The 19,552-nt window shown below is 45.6% G+C and overlaps 1 protein-coding gene across 2 annotated transcripts in view; it reads left to right on the top strand.

Annotated features, from left to right (window-relative positions):
- The first annotated feature begins 3,264 nt into the window (after positions 1-3,264).
- Positions 3,265-19,552, top strand: part of ELF2 (E74 like ETS transcription factor 2) — a 38,425-nt gene continuing 22,137 nt past the window's right edge. For both annotated transcript variants that reach the window (XM_068154011.1, XM_068154010.1), the window contains exons 1-3: positions 3,265-3,414; positions 13,090-13,289; positions 14,258-14,423. In XM_068154011.1, the coding sequence (XP_068010112.1) occupies positions 13,218-13,289; positions 14,258-14,423 (238 nt within the window). In that variant the 5' untranslated portion in view covers positions 3,265-3,414; positions 13,090-13,217. The remainder of the gene's footprint in view (positions 3,415-13,089; positions 13,290-14,257; positions 14,424-19,552) is intronic.

Here is a 19,552-nt window from a genome sequence, read left to right as displayed (position 1 = left end):
CCAGAAAGAACTGTTCCTCAGAGAAATACAATCTTATACATGAAGAGTTGATCTAGTTTCATTTAAAAACAAACAAGAAACAATTACAAACCCAAACGAAAACCAGCAAGAAATAAATCCACAAAACCCAGCAACAAATAAATCCAAACAAACAAAACCAAGCAGCAGCAGAGAAAGAAAGGAAGATGCCATTACGATCATCCCAAACCAGGCTGCTTTTCTCTGTGGAGCAGCATAGGTCAGATGAACACCTGCTAAGACTCCCCTCCTGGAGAGGTCCTGTTGAACTTGTACTGGAAATAGCTGCACAGCTCAGCTTGTTCGAAGGGAAAATGAGAAGTGGGAGTCACATAAATAGCTTAAGGGCAGCAGAAACATTTATCCCGTGGTATCCAAACAGAGAGTGAAGAAAACCTGAATAGAGAGTGCTGCATAGGCCAGGTATCAGGAAAACAAACACTAGCATTACAGAAGAGGTCACTTAAAGTCTATCTTTAGAGCACCACTAAGTGGTGGCCATGTCACCCCATGCCCAGTGACTCCATGAAGGAGCTACCAAGATGTGCAAAGCAGCTTTGGTTTATGTGGCTTCGTTCAGCTGACGATGGGCCTGTGTTTTCAAAGAAGCTGTCAAGTCAGGGCTAACTGAGGGCTAAGGATGAGGGTAACAGCAATTACTTCTGCCAGGCTGCTAAAGAATTTCTCTTGAGGGCTAAAACTCCCACTCAGCTAGACCCATTTCCAGTCTACAGGGCAATTTTTGCTGGGAACCCCTTAATCTTTTCCTCCCCAAATCCTTTTCTTGACTTGCTCTTCATTTTATATTGCCAGCTGCTATCTCAGATCTAAGCCAAATGCCTATAAAAAGTGAACTTCAATTACCCACGCTGTGAGACACTAACTTCACGCTTTTGTTGAGACAATTTGCATGATAGAACGTTAACTACAACACTGTAGCTTCTAGCAATAGCATGGATATCAGCTCTGTGGTTAATACATGATATTCCCCCCCCCCCCCCCCCATGTAGTTTGAGACTTCCTTATAAAGATGAAAGATCTAGAAGTGACATCTCTTGTCCTCTAAAGAGCAGAGAGAAAACTGACATTTCATATTGCTTAGTGTGAAGTAGTAGCAAATTCTGTAATTGATGACAGCTAAATCTTTGCCTTATTAAATGTCTGGCAGGGTTGGTGTGTGGTAAGACCTCTGTTTTCCTGTGGTGTGTGTTATTATTACAAAGTGATGGCTAAGTTTAAGCTTACAGCTCAGTAGTGGCCACTTATGTAGGAGGCTGCCTGATAGCAGCATCAATTATTAATATTGCCTGACATGTTATTGGAAAGAAAGAATCTCCATTGTTTCCATGCTTCAGGGCACAAGCCTGATGTTTTTAGGGCTACCTTTATTGTCAGCGAGGTGTTTCTGAGATCCCTGGAGAAAATAACTGACCATGTGGCAGTAATATATGCCAAGGGCAGAAGTTGAAGATTGGGAATCAGATGGGATGGAGGAGGAGATGAACAGAAGTGCCAAGGCAGCGGTAGAGCTGGATGGTCAGACGGAACTTGAGGTAGCAGAGAAGTCCTTTCGCATGGATGGAGGTGAAGAGTGTGTGTGGGTGATGTGTCACCGGGGCACAGCTGCTCAGTGCCGAGGGCTCCTGTTACAAAGGAGCGAGTCAGACTTTACAGCGCATAGACACAAGAGGGCCCAGAGCAGTTTGAGCTGAAAACCTTCAGCCTGTAGAACTCCTTCTCAGCTGAAAACCTTCAGTCTAGACTTCCTTGAAAGTCTCCTTGACAATGTATTTGGAGTTTTTTTTTGGTCTGTAGTGAAAATGTAATGCATCCTATTCAGCTAAAGCTCCTCCAATACTGTGAGGTGCAAAAGAAGGGTATATTTTGGTTGATGGGTTGGACACGATGATCTTGAAGGTCTCTTCCAACCTGGTTTGGTTTATTCTAATAACAGTTGAGGTTCAGTATTTGTGAAGGAGAAGACTAATTCTGTGCCAAACTTGTCAGACCAGGCTAGATGGACGGTGTACTTGGTTTGTGAGCAGACTCTGACGATGACTTACATCTTGTATTGACAAGGGAATAACAAATGTTGCATTATGAATTTGGCTAGTTTTAAACACTGTGCACTCTTAAAAGAGCCAGTTGTGATTGTGAAGAGAATTTGAAACTGACATCTTGGCATTGCTGCTGCAAATCCCTTGCAGGAGCCAGTTCTGCACACCTGAGGTTCCCTAGCTGCGCAATGACAGCAACAAGGCTTGTGGAGGGCCTGGAGCACAGGACCTACAAAGAGCATTTGAGCGAGCTGGGGTTGTTCAGTCTGGAGAAGAGGAGGCTGAAGGAAGACCTCATTGCACTCTACAACTGCCTGAAGGGAGGTAGAGAGGAGGGGGCAGCCTCTTCTTGGTCTTAAGCAACAGGACTAGAGAAAATGGTTTCAAGCTGTGCCAGGGAGGTTTAGGCTGGATATCAGGAAATACTTCTCTACTGAATAGTCTGCCCAGGGCAGTGGTGGAGTCACTGTCCCTAGAGGTGTTTAAGCAGCATGTGGACCTGGCAATGAGGTCTTGGGTGACAGGTTGGACTAGATGATCTTTGAGGTCTTTTCCACCCTTGTTGATTCAATGCTATGCTATGCTAATTCTATTCTAAGCATGCTCCAGTGTTGCTCCTTCAGTGCTGGGTGAGGGCTGGAGTGGATGATCTCTTTCATCCGGGTGTTTGTCTGTGATCTTGTGACACACGGACAGCTCAGCCTCCTACCGTCCCTAACCAATTGCAGGAAATAATTGTATCTCTTCGTTAGGTTGGGAGGGATTTTTTGATAGCAGGCAACTGTTTCCCTGCTTTCCGAGGCAGGGTGGCGGCAGAGGGTCACTAACATCTCATATGCCACAGGTTTTCCCCTCAGCCTCACGCTCTGTGTTATGTACATTGACTCTCCTCAGCTCTGAACACGAAGACCCAATCTACCCATAGGGAGAAGGAGGGAAGGAAGCAGCAGGGAAGGAAGGACTCTCCAGGTAAGGCTCGAAGCCTCAGGGCAGGTTGCAGGAAGCCCAGGGCAAGGCTCCCAGCGAGACCAACCGCGCCCCGAGGGCAGCGTCGCGCCCCGGACAGGGCATGAGCGCCGGCGCGCCCCCGCGCAAGCGCGTGGGGGCCGCGCATGCCCGCAGCGCCCCCGCGCGCCGGGCGGCACGAGCATGTGCAGAGGCGGCGGCGCGGCTCGGCGCGGCGGGGGGGGCCCGGGCCGGGCAGGTTGCGCCGCTGCGCCCGCCCCTCCCGCCGCGGGGCGGCCCTGGCCCCGGCTCCGGCGCTGCTCGGGCGGCGCCCACCACCTCCTGCTCCCGGCCCAAGCGGGCGACGGACGCGGCCTCCGGGCGCACGGGCACGGTAAGGGCGCGGCGCCGGTGCGTGCCGCCGAGGCGGGTGGGACGGGCGCTGACAGGCAGCCCTAGGAGGGAGAGAAAGGGGAAGGGGGCGAGTGGGCAGCCACCCGGCGAGGCGGGCACCGGGCTCCAGAGCTACCCGTCCCGGGGGTAGCCGTTGAGGTGTGCCGGCCAGCCCCGGGGTGGCGGGGCTGGAGGTTGCCCTGGTGGCACCCTCCTACCCCTCCCTCCGCAGCTGCACTTTCGGTTTCGCGTGGGGCGCGGGGCTGGGTGCGGCGGAGCGGCCGCTGGGCCGGGGCCGCCCCACTCCCCCTTCCTTGGCTCCCCTCTCACCCCGCCTCTTGGGGGTCCGCGCCCCGGCTGCCGCCCCGCCGGCCGAGGGGGCGTTGGGGGGCGGCGGCAGCGGGCGGCTCCCGGCTGCTGTCAGTGTAAACACGGCTCCGGGGCGGCTGCGGCCTGGCGGGCCGGGCCACGCAGCCCCTCCCGGGCCTTGGCCGTGGTGGGGCGGCGGCCGGGGCAGCGCCGCGGGGGCAGCGCCTTGTTTACACAGGGCGTCGGGAGAACATGGCAGCCCGGGCGTGCTGGTCACTGGCTGTCATGCGTGCTCGCTCCTCCCGTGCTCGCGGAGGGGTAGCCCGGCCGGGCCTGCAGCCTCCCGCCCTGGCTTCAGCTACGCACCCTCCTTTTGCCTTAAAATCGCCCAGCGCCCTGCTCTGCTTGCACCCTGGCTAAGGTCTGGCGTATTTTTAATTATAGTGCCCGTAAAATGTTGTACCGGCTTACCTCTGGTGTGCATATTGATCTGTTACCTTTTTTGAATGTGTTCTTTCATGTCTCTTCCCTCCCCCACTTAAATAATTCAGTCCATTCTACATGTTCCGTCCCTTACGACTAGTCACTGTCATGTTCCTTGTGACTTGTATTTAACCGTTGAAGCTCTTTCAGCCAAGGCGTCTAGACCTTACCAACTGTCAGTTTAGAAACAGTTTGTGAGGAGGGTTCTCTGTCTGCCGAGTTCACCTCTTGTCATGCTTTCAAGCTGTCTCTCTTCCATGTGCTGATCATTATTCTCTTTTGTTGCGATCGAGTGCTAAAGCTTTTTGGCACTTCGTGATCGGCGTGTGCGAGTTTCCTAGTTAGGCAAGACAAATGGCGTGAAATGAAGTTGAGCCCAGCGGTAGAGGAGTATGAGCATTAAAGAGTCCTCGGACTCATAAAACCAACGCGCCTAACAATAAGCTTTCAGTGCAATTCGGGTATCTCCGTGTCCTAAAAACGAAGTAGCGTGTTTTGTGCCACAGCTTTGAAACGAGGCAAAAGTGTGGGCACTTGATCTGGGGAAAGCTTGGAGAAAGTGAGGGTGGTCTAAAGATCAGTGCAAGTCTCTCCTCTTAGGGGTATGTTGAAAACCCTTTCTCATTGAGAGGGGATGTGAAGCCATCCTACATGGAGGGATCTGAGTCAGCGACTGTAACCACAACACTTTATTTCAAGGGTCCTAATGAAATGACATACAAGTTTACAAAACTGTATGTAACAGGTCTTACCCAAGATCTGCTTCCTCTCTTTCCCCTCACTCCATCTCTGAAAGTAGACAGGATCAGTTGCTTAAGGAGGTTCTGGGAACAGAACGGTTATTTAGTATGGTGTGTTCAGTGATAAACTCGTTCCTTCTCTCAGGGCTGATCAACATCTGCTTCAGAAGGTCTCTAAACTTCAGACTCTGTGCATCTTGTGTTGGATAGTCACATAAACCTTTCAGGTGCTTTACCTCCATAAAGCTGGCTTAACTGTCTTGTAACTTGGACATCGAGGGTATTCTATGGAAATGAATGGCATAGTTTGTGTGCTCTACTTCCTTTAGCGTGCGTGCTGGATTTGTTTGTTTGTTTTGATTGGGTTTACACCGGCATTATTACCATTTAATTTCACCTCTCTTTGGTCTTTTATTATGTAAACCGGGGAATAATTGCTCCCTACTCTGGCTCGTTGGGATGTGGAAATGGTGTTAAGGACCCCCAATTGACACCCTGGAAGGAGAAGTGCTGGTACGAAGGAGGGGTAGGTGTGTGAGATTCCCGTCAGAGGGAAGAGGTTTCAGGGGATCTTTAAATAGAGAGCAGTGGGACGAGAGCCTGCTAATGGGATGACACACGGGAAGGTCCAGAAGCAGCTTGCTGCAGCCACAAAGCTTTTTGCTCAACGTTAATAGTTTTTAAGTGATTATGAGCTTACATGTTTTGGGGCTCATCAGCTTTTAGCTATTGAGCTTTCCGAGTCAACTTTGGCTGTTCAGATAACCAAATCAAATATCCATGGAAGGAGTTCAGGTTGTTTCTTAGTGGATTCGGTGCCTCACTAATTCGATCCAATGTAACAATTCCTGTGTGCTCAGCAATAAAATTACCGAGCTTCTGGGGTATGATGTGGCCAGGACTACTTGCTTTGACAGCTCCTCACTTTGATTTCCATAACTTCCAGTGATTGGTGTAATTTATAAGACACCGTGAATCCCATGGATTATCTGGTTTGTTCCCCTCAAGTTGTGGAGCATACCTGCTGATTCTTTAGCTGTTTACAAGTTCAAGTATTCCCTCCCCCCCCCCCCCCCCCCCATCAACTTGCAGTAACTTAATTTTTTTTCATTTATTTTTAAACTTCTTCTGGATTTTTTTTTAACAAAGGAGAAGAAGTTAATTCAGTTATAGCTGTAAAAAAAATCACCTGGGAAAATGCCTTTGAAAAGGACTTTCTGTGAACGTTGAAATTATTTTACAGTCTGTGCTATGGTTTATATGTCTTGGAGTGATAGTGACCTTCGCTGGTGTGTCTGAGGTGCTGCCTATGAAAGCCCACCTTTGTGTTCTTAGAAGCCTTGTTACATGTTAATGGGTTTCTGCCATGGTCTTGGCCAGTATTTCTGTATGTGTAACCTATTTCATGTTCAAGCCAGCTTGCTTAACTTCTTTTTTTCTGATTAAACCACAGTAAGGCTTATTTGGGGGGGCGGGGGGGAGGAGGGGAATAGGCTGTGTGTGATGCTACTGCTGGCTGCAGTCCCGCTCTTGCGGTTGCATCTGTGTAGGTACCCGCATAAATCTCTCCTCAGGATTTGGGATGCCAGCTGAATAAAAGGGGGACATTGTTCCAAGCACTCTTAGGGTTCTTCTGAGTGCTGCGGGAGCAGCTGCCTCTGGGCACTGCTGCCCAGTCTTTGGCATGTTTGCCTTGTGAATGGTGTGTGGGCACGACGGCGTGCATCTTGTTCGTGGAAAAAAAAGGTGTACTAAAGCTATCTGCAGATTTATGTTCAGAGTTTTGTTTTGAAGCCAGTCCTAAGTAAGTTCACTTTGAGTCTGGCTTAGTACAGGGGCTACTCTGCCATCCTTTCCGTGCTTGGTTATTCTGTCACTGGTTTTAATTCTGTTGAGCTGTTTCTTAGCTTCTCTGTGAACCTGATAGGTGGTTATGTGCAAGGGACAGACTTAAGATTGTGGGGAGTTACTCTGTGTTTATCATAGTTGTGATTTGCAGTGGTTTTAAGCTTCGCTGGTAGCTGTTGAAAACAGGTGGACCATTCGGATGTCTTGTCGGCAGACACTCGGGTACATCACGTAGGCAATATAAACGTGCTATGAAATGTGTGAATAAGCTGCTGGGTACTTTGCAGCCATTGTGACAGGTGCTCTGTAGCCTCTAAAGACCTACACGTTGTAACTGATCTCTGATCTTCTTGACCAGTGTAAACTATCAAAACACTTGAGTGTTTGTTGTGTCTTTTGCAGCGGTAAACAGCTGGAAACCTCCTGCTGTGGTGGCTTGAAGATTTTGGGGGTTTGGGTTTTTTGTTTGAGAGTGGGAGCACCTAGACTTAATTCTGTGTTCCTCTGAGAGATGTACAAAAATAGTGGATGATGCAGCAAAGCTGTTTTCCCTGTTGTGAGGGATATTCCAGATGTTTCACAACTAGTTGCTCTCTACATTTTCCATGGCCAGGAAGAATGGGAAATAATCTAATAAGCAACATAAATCTTACTGTCATTTGGCCTTTTTTTTTTATCTCAGTTAGCTTTGGGAAATAGGAATTTTGGAAGTGATTTGTGAAAATGGCCAGGCAGTCTTTTCCTTTTACAGAAGTCAAATTAGTTGTGACTTGCTAGGGAAAGAGGGTGGGGAGTAGATTCAGCATTCTCCTGAAATTCGAGGGAGAAGCAAACAGGCTCCCAACAAGGGCATGGTGCTTAGGGAAGGGGAAGAGGGCAAACGCTTAGCTGCTTCCTTCAAAAGGGGTATCTGTGGGAATCTCACATACAGGTAGGTGTGTGGGGTGTGCCTGTACATCTGTCACTAAACCAGACTGAACTTCAACTCTTGTCTTCCCACTTGTTGACCAGTGGGGCTTGCCTTTTTCCCCCCACCCTGTCACGTTTGGGATAAGGTTGCTGAATAGCAAGACTCTTAGTATAAAGTTCAGATCCTGTTACATAAAGACCCTGGGTCTTTCATTTATTCCATGCCTGGATTGCTCTCTGCCATCAAACTAAAGATACTCTCCTTGTGACAAATGAACAGTTAGCATCTCCTTCTTCTGTGTGTTTCCCCCCTGTTAGATTCTTCCTGGAATTGGCAAATGAGGATTGTCCTTTATGTTTCTGCATTGCCTTATTGTCGCTTCTGTAGGTAATTTGTGATTCATGTAGAGATAAATCAGCTCAAAAATTACCCAAACTTCTTGTAACCTAGGAGACAGAGAAATAGCTGGGTTTTGACATAATCTGCTGTAGTACACAGTACTAAGTGTTTTCAGTTGCTACAATTTGGCAGCTGTTTGGCCACCTGTCTGGGATTATAGTACATAAAATACAAATACACAGTACACATGGTCTAGCATGTGATTATTTGTTTGCATTAATACACTGCATGAGAGCCAAGTTAGCTTCGTGACGTGCTGAAGCTACAGAAAGGTACTGTATGGAGCGCTGTGTGTCCTTAAAAATCTATAGACATCTGCCTTGCAGGAATAATGCTGATGTTTGAAATGGGCTGGAGGCTCTGCCTCCAAATTAAAATACAGTTTCCATTCTCTGGCCTACTCTTTTGCATTGTGATTGCTTGGCAAGATTTCTAGTGTGGATGTAGGTGGAAAACTGTAGAAGAGGAAAACGGGTTGATTCTCCCTCCCCCTGCCCCCCTTCACTAAAAGGGATTTTTTTCCCCCCCTTCTCCTTCCTGATTGTTTATTTTAATGTATTCATAAGCAACTGTTTATGTACTTTGCATATTCCTGAATGTAGAGACGTTTGAACTAATGTGCTGATTGGCAGGCAGACAAGGAGTAGGCTTCTTGTGCTAAAAGCCTTGGGGGGTAACAGGTGTGTACGACTCCGGGGATGCTTGTTAAAGGCTTCCCCAGCTTGAATCTTGTTTGGGAAGCAGAGATCTTTGCTTCCTTTTTCATCCAGGAGAATATTGCTAACCGAAAATGGAACAATGGGAAACAAAGTGTGACTGTGGTGGGTATTTTTTTCTTTGGGTGCTATTACAAATGGAATATTTTTAGACCTGAATCATGCTTTCTCCTGTCAAGCTGATTGCCTGTGTAAACAAAAAAGGAGCCTTAATTCTTATTGTGAATTGCATGTGCCTTTTGCTTTTCCTTCAGAATATATCCTGTGCTTATACTGCTGCTGCTAGTACAATTACTGAAGATTATCTCCTGTTCTTCAGTTTTAATTCATGAGGATTAATTGCCTAGAAATCTGCTTTCCAAATTCATTCTCTCTTTTTTTATTGTTGTATGTAAGGGTGAAAGCTGTGAATACCTCATGCTGTTTGGGTGGGGGTGGGTTGGTTGGTTCATTTTTCATTTGGTATGGGTTTTGTTGTGGTGGTTGGTTGTTTTTTATGGTAACCTGCTGTCCACAGCATGGCTACAGACTTTGTGCTAAGTTGATACAGTAACAGAAGCGGTGCCTTTCAGACCATGTTTTTGGCAGAGAATAGAATTAACCGGGTTGAAAGAGACCTTTGAGATCATTGAGTCCAATTTATCATCCAACACTATCTAATGAACTAAACCATGGCACCAAGCACCCCATCTGAAGGGATTTGTGACTCTTTCACAGCTGTGGATACAGGAATGAAGGGTTAAATCTTGGAGGGCCGAGCTCCAAACACTGCTGGACTGATAAGAGGAGACAGTGTTGGCCTTGATGGCTTGTAAACTGTGGGAGCACGGCGCAGCAGTGTAGTTGGAGGAGGGCAGATACCTAATTACGAATGGTAATTATGACCTGAGGGTGTAAGACTTCATATATAGCAGATTGATAGAACAGAGTCCCTGGTTCCAGTCGTAAACTGCTTCCGTGTTGTATTAGCTTTTATAAAGAAGGATTTTGCATAACAAACTGGACACCTGGCCTGCATCAGGCTGAGTCCTGTCTCTTAATTGCAGCACCCATCCAGCCTTTTCCTAAACACCTCCAGTGATGGTGACTCCACCACCTCTCTCGCCAGCCCATTCCAGTGGAAGATTACTCTTTCTATGAAGACCACCTTCCTAATATCCAGCCTAAACCTCCCCTGGTGCAGCTTGAGACTGTGTCCTCTTGTTCTGGTGCTGGCCACTCAGGAGAAGAGGCCAACCCCTCCTGGCTACAATCTCCCTTCAAGTAGTTGTAGACAGCAATAAGATCTCCCCTGAGCCTCCTCTTCTCCAGGCTAAGCAACCCCAGCTCCCTTAGCCTCTCCTCACAGGGCTGTGCTCCAAACCCCTCCCCAGCTTTGTTGCCCTTCTCTGGACATGTTCCAGCAACTCAACATCTTTCCTAAACTGAGAGGCCCAGAACTGGACACAGGACTCAAGGTGTGGCCTGACCAGTGCTGAGTACAGGGGCAGAATGACCCCCCTGCTGGCCACACCGTTCCTGATCCAGGCCAGGATGCCATTGGCCACCTTAGCCACCTGGGCGCACTGCTGTCTCATGTTCAGCCTACTATCAACCAGTACTTCCTGTCCTTCTCTGCCTGGCTGCTCTCCAGCCACAATGTCCCCAGCCTGTAGCACTGCATGGCGTTGTTGTGGCCAATGTGTAGAACCTGGCACTTAGATGTGTTCAATCTCATGTCCTTGGACTTTGCCCATCTGTCCAGCCTGTCAAGTCCCTCTGCAGAGCTCTCTTACCCTCTAGCAGCAAAACACCCACTTCCAGCTTAGTGTCATCTGCAAACTTACTGATGATGAACTCAATATCCTCATCCAGATCATTGATAAAGATATTAAAGAGCCTGGGGCCCAGCACTGATCCCTGGGGGACACCACTAGTGACTGGCTGCCAGCTGGGTGTGCTGAAGGACCCTTAATACCTTGATAAGTGAAACTTTGAAAATAGGTTTTGCACAGTATTTTTTGTTGAGTTTCTTGATGAATTAACCTCCAGTGGTGGAGATGAATAGTTGTAATTTTGTATGTGCAAGATGAGTTTAGTTTAAGCTGGCTGCCTGTTACTAAATATCAGCCTTACTGAGATTACCCATAGGAGCAATAATTATGCTGCCTTTCTTTCCCCCCTCTTCAATATGTGTTGGAAGATCTCCTGTTTTCATGCAGACCTAGTGGTGGTTCTAGCTTTTGAAATGTATGGATTTTATTAAACATGTTGGGGCTAAATTCTGGCTTCTGTTACCCGAGCATTGATCTCAGGGTAATTGATTTCAGACTGAGGTCTTGCATCTCACGTGGAATGTGTGCTTTCTGTTCCTGTAGCTAAGAAGCCAAGCTCCTTAGTTTGCATCTTGAAGCAGTAAACTGCTCCTCACAGCCCAAGGTTTAGAAACACAGATTATCTGTGTTTTCCAAAGGCAGGATATGAGTAATAACATTTATTCAGAATAAAGAAATAGCAGTTGTTCAGAAACAAAGCACTGCTGTTAACGTAAAGACATTTGCAAAGGTGGAGGTTATGTATCTTGTAGGTTCCTTGAGTCCACAGTTTTACCCAAATTAAAGCATTATGATGTGGAACTATTTTTTTGTGTTGTTTTTAACTCCTAAGAATTTCCATAGGAAAGAGTATAATACTTTTTATTTGAAAGAAAACTGTACATTAGCCCTGTGAGGCCACACCTGGAGTACTGTGTCCCATTTTGGGCTCTCCAGGTCAAGAGAGACAGGGATCTGTTGGAGAGAGTCCGACAGAGAGCCATGAGGATGATTGGGGGACTTGAGCATCTCCCCTGTGAAGAGAGACTGAGAGCTCTGGGGCTGTTTAGTCTGCAGAAGAGAAGACTGAGAGGGGATCTCATCAGTGTATATAAATATCTGAGGGGTGGGTGTCAAATGGAGGGGCCCAATCTCTTTTTGGTGGTGCACAGTAATAAGACAAGGAACAATAGGTACAGTGGGTATAAGGTTGACCATAGAAGATTTCACCTCAACATGGAGAGAAACTACTTTACAGTGAGGGTGACAGAGCACTAGAACAGGCTGTCCCGGGGGGTTGTGGAGTCTCCCTCTCTGGATGCATTCAAAACCCGTCTGGATGCATTCATGTGCAGAATACCCTAAGTGATCCTACTTTGGCAGGTGGCTTGGACCCCATGATCACTGGAGATCCCTTCAAACCTGTACTGTGACACTGTGATTTATTTGTGGGATGGATAGTGCATATGCATTGGTTTAAAAGTGCAGTTCTGGGCCCCTCAGTTTAGGAAAGATGTTGAGTTGCTGGAAGGTGTCCAGAGAAGGGCAATAAGGCTGGGGAGGGGTTTGGAGCACAGCCCTTTGAGGAGAGGCTGAGGGAGCTGGGGTTGCTTAGCCTGGAAAAGAGGAGGCTCAGGGGAGACCTTATTGCTGTCTACAACTACCTGAAGGGAGGTTGTACCCAGGTGGGGGTTGGTCTCTTCTCCCAGGCAACCAGCACGAGAACAAGAGGACACAGTCTCAAGCTGCACCAGGGGAGGTTTAGGCTGGATGTTAGGAAGAAGTTCTTCATAGAAAGACAGATTGGCCATTGGAATGTGCTGCCCAGGGAGGTGATGGAGTTCCCATCCCTGGAGGTGTTTAGAAAGAGACTTGATGGGGTGCTTGGTGCCATGGTTTAGTTGATTAGGTGGTGTTGGATGATAGGTTGGACTCGACAATCCCGAAGGTCTTTTCCAGCCTGGTTAATTCTGTTCTATTCTGTGTTGGAAAGCTTCATGAAACTAGTTATGAAACTTTATGAAGCTATAGCTTTGTGGAACTACTATGAAACTAGTCAACTAAAGAAGTAAATGTAATTAACAGACCCCACCCCCCCATTTAATAGGAAAAGAGCAACTTCAGAAAAGCCATGCTAGCTCACATGTATGTCTCAAAAAACTATTTGATGCTTGACCTCAGTGAGATATTTATTCTTTCAATCAATGGAAAATACCTAAAAGTACTACTTGCTGTTAGGAGTGTGTGATATTTAACTGAAATTGCACTATCTTGGTATTAAAAGTTACTGTGAAGCCTGTGTTGCATGGCAGTACTCAGTGTTAACTCTGCCAGGGTCAGCACATTCTGCCACATACGTTTGTTCACTGATGACCTTTTTAGATGCAGAGATGGAGCATGCAGTAGCTTCATAAATGCTGTCAGACTTTTGAGTATAAACTATGCAAATAACTTACTTTAAATTATTTTGTGTTTCAGCCACCTCTGCCCAGCTGTTTGACAGCAGTGGATTGTGAATGTAAGCCTTTGATAACCTCATCAATGATATCGGCGCAACTGTCTTCAGGATAGATAGCAGCTCTCAACTCATCTTCAAGGGATGCACCATGACATCAGCAGTGATAGACACTGGAGGCCCTGGCCTGGAGTTTGACAGCAATGGAATAAAAAACCAAGAGGTTAGAGAAATAAGTAGCATTATTTGCTAACCAACTTGACACCTTTTATCTTCCCTTGAAAGAAAGGTTTGCTCTGAGCTTGCTGTGAAAGCAGGTGAAGTGGATTAGGGCTGGCTCTGTGAGGAGGAAGAGAACAGCCCAAAGATCTTCCATTAGAAGATTTTGTTACCAGAGAGAAGTGGGAGCAGTAGGGTTTGGAAGTCTGCAGCACAACTGTAGGCTGGATTTACAGAATTAAAACCCTTCTCTGGGGTGTGTCTTGAGGTGTTGAGTTGAGCAGAGCAATACAAGGACTTTTCCCACTGCTAGCCAGTGGGACACACTTGCCTCTATTTTGCATTTTTATCAACTAATAAATACATTCTGCTGTTCCCTAGCTTGTGGCAATTTGAATCTGGCAGTTTTCCACTTCTGCAACACTTGGACTGATTAAATGTGTCTGTGTTACAGACATTTTGATCCTTAAATAAATAGAGATACACAGATGGGCTTTGAAGTAGCCAGTTCTTTTGTAATAGCTTATGTCCTTAATCTAAAACATGAGTGTTCATAAGATACAGGTCAGATGTAGGTATGTTGCAGTGCACATGCAAAGCCTTGATTACATGTTGTGGAGCAGGGGCAGAAGAAACACTTCCCAGAGCTGGATGTCATACTGCAAAAGAGGAAGCCTTCTGATTGTCTTGAAGCTGATGCTTTGACTTTTAAATGCTTAAAAGCCAGGAAAATACCTATTGAGATTCAGGAAGGTCCCTTTGGTGAATGACAAGCTGTCTTCTTTTCTTTCTGTTTTTAAAGCTCTTTCTTGAGAAGAAAATGTCCTTAAAATCTTTGAAAATTGTGATGATTATTTAATAAAATCTATTAAGAGCATAAGAGGGAAATACTGATGTAGGGTTCAACAGTGCAGTCTTTAGAGTGTGTTTGGGTTTCCTTTGCTTTGTATTTCTGTTTTTTTCTTTCTGTAGGAGAATGAGCCAGTCTCTGAATTCCCAGCAGTGATTGTGGAACCAGTTCCTAGTGCCAGACTAGAACAGGGATACGCTGCTCAGGTCCTGGTTTATGATGATGAGACTTACCTGATGCAAGATGTAGCAGAGGAACAAGAAATTGAGACTGAAACTGTGGAAACAGGTAGACTTACTATATATATATATGTTTATTTTAATGAGATTTTCTTGATTTTAGAAGTCTCTGAAGAATGTGACTTTGTATTTACTCACATGAGGGTGGAGATCCTGACCTGAATTGATCTCTTTGCTCTAAACTTAGTTTTACTTAGCTTCAGTGGTGACATGGTTGGGGCTTGGCAGGTAGAAATGTCACCTGAGGTTCGGAGTACTGCATTGTCACCCTGTGTACCCTTGTAAGTAAGCAGCTGTTCATTTATGTCTGTGTTACCTGTTTCTGCAGGGGGTCACTGAACACAACTAAACTTGAGAGTTCTGTGAAAATCAGCTGGGTTAAAAAGCTGGTTAGAATTTAGTTTTATGATGTGTTTGAGCCAAATAACTGCAGGGCAGCTGGCAGTATGGACTGTGTTTGCCTTCTCTTCCAACTCTTCACCCTCCCCTTGAGCTCTGTCCTCAGTCCCTTGCTATCCTGCCTTTTTGGTCCAAGAGCTGGTTTATTGCTGGTTTAGTGGCAGGAGTGGTGACTGTGGGGTCTGGAGTTGAACTGTCCTTTTATGGTTAAAATGCTAACAGATTGAAGTTAACTCAGCTGCATGGTAAAGTAAGAAGTGTTAGGACTGGAGAGAGGAGCAGGGCTTTGGCACTAACACAGCTGACTTCAGCTATTAGTGTGTATCTTTTTGTACACCCCCCTCCAAAGAACATGATCAGGAGCTTTAAACTTCCTAAGGGGATCGGTATCTTTTCTAACTGCCTGAAGAAACAGAAGTTGTGCTCCTGCAGGAGCCTGATGACATCTGACTGCCAGGCTGCAGTTCCTGCTGTCCCTCACCCTTGCTTTCTAGTACTTGTAGACCCTTCTGTAGCCATTTGAGTATGCTGATTTTGGAAAGAAAATACAGCAAGGAGACCCTCAGCTCTTTGGTGTATTTGAGTTAACTTCCTGCTGGATTTGTATGATGACAGGGCTCAGCCAAGGGCCTGAGTGCTGAGTGAGTGTGTAGACCTGCAGGCTAAGTGAGGACAGGTCCTCTTGGGCTCTTCATACTGAGCTGATGAAGCTGCTAGGCTAGAAGGTGGTGTGTGTCCCTGTCTGTGGGCTGCCTAATTTAGAGCTGGATTTTGAATCTGTGTCAAGCAGGCAAAACAAAGCTGAGGGAGACTGTTCTCTCAGCTGCTTAACTTTGCAGCCCAGCAAATATATGTGCATTCCCATCAGGTTAGGTAGGTTTCAGTTCAAATTTCTCCTTAAATAGTGGATGCAATTGCTCTTAGATCTTTGTGAATCTGGGTGCTGGTGTCCTAGAGCACTGCATCCAAAATCACATGCGTCGGCTTCATAGGGTGTGCATGGACTAACGGTGCAGGCTTGGGGAGAAGACTTCCAGTTTGCCCAAATGTGCTTTGAATTAACCATGCTGATTACAAGTTCAACAAATCTATGTAAAGAGAGGGTGTGAAATAAATATTGTCTTAATTTTTGACTATGGTAACGAAGCTTTGGAGGTTAAGGTCAAGTGAGAAGCTGAGGGTGTTCTTCCCAAGAAGCTGAATTTGATGGCTTGAACTTGTATTTGAAAAACCTTTGAAGGCTTTTGCAGTCAGAAGTGTTGGATTTATAAACATGAAATGTGCTGTTTCATCTACAGTTTTGGTAGATGAATGGTTGACAGAGCAGTTAAGTTAAAGAACTACTGCAAAGGAACTCATGTTTTTAAGTATCATTTTCTGGCCACAGTGATTATGTGGAAATGGCAATTACAAACTTGTAGCATTTCTGTAGGAACTTGTTTGGTTTTGTTTGTTGGTTTGGGGTTGTTTCTTTTTAAGCTATTGTCAAAGGAGTAGAAGTGGTTGTTATTAAGCAGCTCTGATAACTGAAAGCACATTCTTAAATTTCTTGAGCAGCTGATGTGATAATTTGATGAGTTTGTGGCTGGAGATGTTAAGGGCTGTGTCCTGACTGCAGGTGATTTGTGCTGGGCTTTTGTAGTTGGTTTGTGGTGGTGTGGTGTTGGTTTTTTTTTTGTTCTTTTAATTGCACATGACAGGAATGTGTCCTGGAAAAGTTGTTATAATAAAACACAATCAAGTAGTAAAAAAAGCTATAAAATGTTCAAAACCATAGTAAAGATAAATGTGTGTAACTTACAGCAGTGTTGAGAAGGAATGAAAATCAAACACAATCAAATAGTAAAAAAGCTATAAAATGCTCAAAACCATAGTAAAGATAAATGTGTGTAATTTACAGCAGTGTTGAGAAGGAATGAAAATCAAACACTTGAAATGGTTAATGAATATTTGTGATTCCAAAAGGCCTTTGGGGAGAGAGGTGATCTCCTCTTGCACACCTGTTCCCACCCTCCTTGTCTCCATTAGTATTTCTAGCATATATGCACCATTAATCCAGTGTGGTTTTCATGGTTTAGTTACACATGACAGTGAGTAATGTTTCTCACACAGATGATCTTAGTGCTGATGAAAGAAGTGCTTGAGGGAGGCAGTCTGGTGGGGTGTGTGTTTTGACTGACAGGTTTTGATACAGCCAAGAGTCTTTCTGAATTCGTTAACTCAGGCAGAGAGGTAGAATAGGTGGAGGGAAAGCATCAAGGCCCTGAGAAACCTTCATTTTGATAACATGCTCTTATTAGCAGTGAGTTACAGGTAGAAAGCAATGGGATGTTGCAGAGGTAAAAGGTACTGTAGGAAATGTTAATGAGAAGGCAGGCTAAGGCAGAAAGAGGTAAACAAAGCATAAGAATATTTATTTGAAGAGCATTTTGAAATGCTGATTTATCAAGTACACACCTATACAGTCTTTAAAGAAGCAGTTAGTTTGTAGTTAAGAGTTTCTGTAGTTCTGTTTGTCTGTCATGACACAGAACTCATGATAGAATGGAATAGAATAGAATTAACCAGGCTGGAAGAGGCATTTGAGATGGAATCCAACCTATCATCCAACACCATCTAATCAACTAAACCATGGCACCAAGCACCCCATCCAGTCTCTTCCTAAAGACTTTCAGGTATGGTGGCTCTACCACCTCCCTGGGCAGCCCATTCCAATGGCCACTAACTGATGTGGATCTGTAGGTTTATAATGGGGTAATCTAATCTTTGGATTTGCCATACATGCAGTGGAAAAGGTGCCACAGACATGATCTGCAGATCTCACGTGCCTTTTAGTCAAATAAGGCATTGGATCAGTATTTAAGTAGGATGATGTTGTTTTAAAACTGCCAAGTTACCTGTAACAGTGTGGCTAAAACTGCATAATACTTTCTGAAATCTCTCTTACTGGTTTTATGCCTGCAACAGCATTGCTTTTCTTCTCTGTTACCTCATGATGAATTTGCAAACCCCATGGTGTTTGTTGTTTACAAATCTTGTTGAACAGTGGGCAGCTATTAAAGCAAATGTTGCTGTAAGCACAGTAAAGCTTGATCCTCGTGAGAAGCAAACCAAAATCATACTGCCAATGCAAACCCTGGCTTAACTGATTCAGTGAATCTAACTTCTCCTATCAATAGTATTTTTCCCCTTATCTTTTATTAATCATCAAAGCAGCAAATACAAGTTTATTTTTTTCCTCACAATGTTAAGATTAACGAGGAAAGAAACCTACTTTTCAAGAAGCTGAGATATCACTTGACATGTCACCATGTTTTTTAATTCAGTGTTCCCTCAGAAATCCTCCCTGTGGCGTGAGCTGAAAAAGTCTGCTTTAATTCTCAAAATGTTATGGCCACAGGGAGGTAGATGATCTGCAGGAAAAAAATGGGGCTCTGGAAATGAGGCCCTCCAGGATTATGATCTAATGGAAAACTATCGACCTACAAAGCCGGCAACGCTGCTGTGTTTGTCTGTATAGTATCCTAAATTATTTTTACACCAGGAAATTCAGTTGCAGCTAGCATGTAAATTGATAGCTGTCCTTAGCAAAGAGGGAGGAGGTTCACCAAACAGTGAGTTCAGGCTTAACTCCTTCACTAATTTAAATAAGTGCATGAGCAAAATACATACTTTAAGGCAAATCTTTTTTTCCAGAGGAAATCTCATGTTGCTAGTTAAATTATCGCCATGGGAACCAGCTTTGTGTATCTGTGTACAGTGTTTAGTTACTACCTGTTCTTTGAATCATAGAATAAGGTTGGAAAAGACCTCAAAGATCATCAAGTCCAACCTGTCACCCAGCACCCCCCAACAACCAAACCATGGCTCCAAGTGCCACATCCAGTCCCCTGCTGAGCACCCCCAGGGGTGGTGACTCCACCACCTTCCCGGGCAGCACACCCCAATGGCCAACCACTCTCTCTGGGAAGAACCCTCCCTTTACCTCCAGCCCAAACCTCCCCTGGCACAGCCCAAGACCATGTCCTCTTGCTCTGATGCTGGGTGCCTGGGAGAAGTGACCAACCCCCACCCAGCTACAACTTCCCCTCAGGCAGCTGTAGAGAGCAACAAGGTCTCCCCTGAGCCTCCTCCTCTCCAGGCCAAGCAACCCCAGCTTCCCCCCACAGGGCTGCACTCCAGATCCCTCCCCAGCCTTGCTGGCTCTCTCTGGACACGTTCAAGTGTCTCAACGTCCTTCTTAAACTCAGGGGCCCAGAACTGGACACAGGACTCAAGGTGTGGCCTAACCAGTGCGGAGTACAGGGCAGAATGACTTCCCTGCTCCTGCTGGCCACACTATTTCTGATGCAGGCCAGGATGCCTGCCTCTGAATGTCTTTCCCCCTTGTGATTAGAAGTGCTTCCTCCTGACACCTTTTATGTGAATTCTGACCTGTAAACTCCTTTGTTTCTCTCAGATGAGTTTTCATCAGTTGTTAATCAACGGTCTGAGGTCTTAGTGTATGATATTTAAGGCAGGTGTACATAAGGGATGAACAAAACAATGTTACCATTCATTCTATTCAGATGTTATTTGATTAAACTGCCTCTTAGAAAAAATAAATTAGCACTAACATCTGGTGTATGTTTTGGTAGTGCTGACATATCCTATTGATTTAACTTAATTTCCTTGCACTGACAGCTTGGTGAGGATTTTAAAAGTGGAGAAGAGTTTGCTTTAGAAGTCTGCTGACTACAAACAGGAGTTTGGGTGCTCCAGCAGCTTGGTTAAACTCTC

This window comes from Melanerpes formicivorus, unplaced genomic scaffold (assembly GCF_026170545.1).
Source record: "Melanerpes formicivorus ecotype bairdi unplaced genomic scaffold, bMelFor1.0.p_v2 SCAF_27, whole genome shotgun sequence".
Classification (NCBI taxonomy): Eukaryota; Metazoa; Chordata; class Aves; order Piciformes; family Picidae; genus Melanerpes; species Melanerpes formicivorus.
The sequence above is the reverse complement of the archived record's forward strand: the minus strand, read 5'-3'. Positions and strand labels throughout refer to the sequence as shown.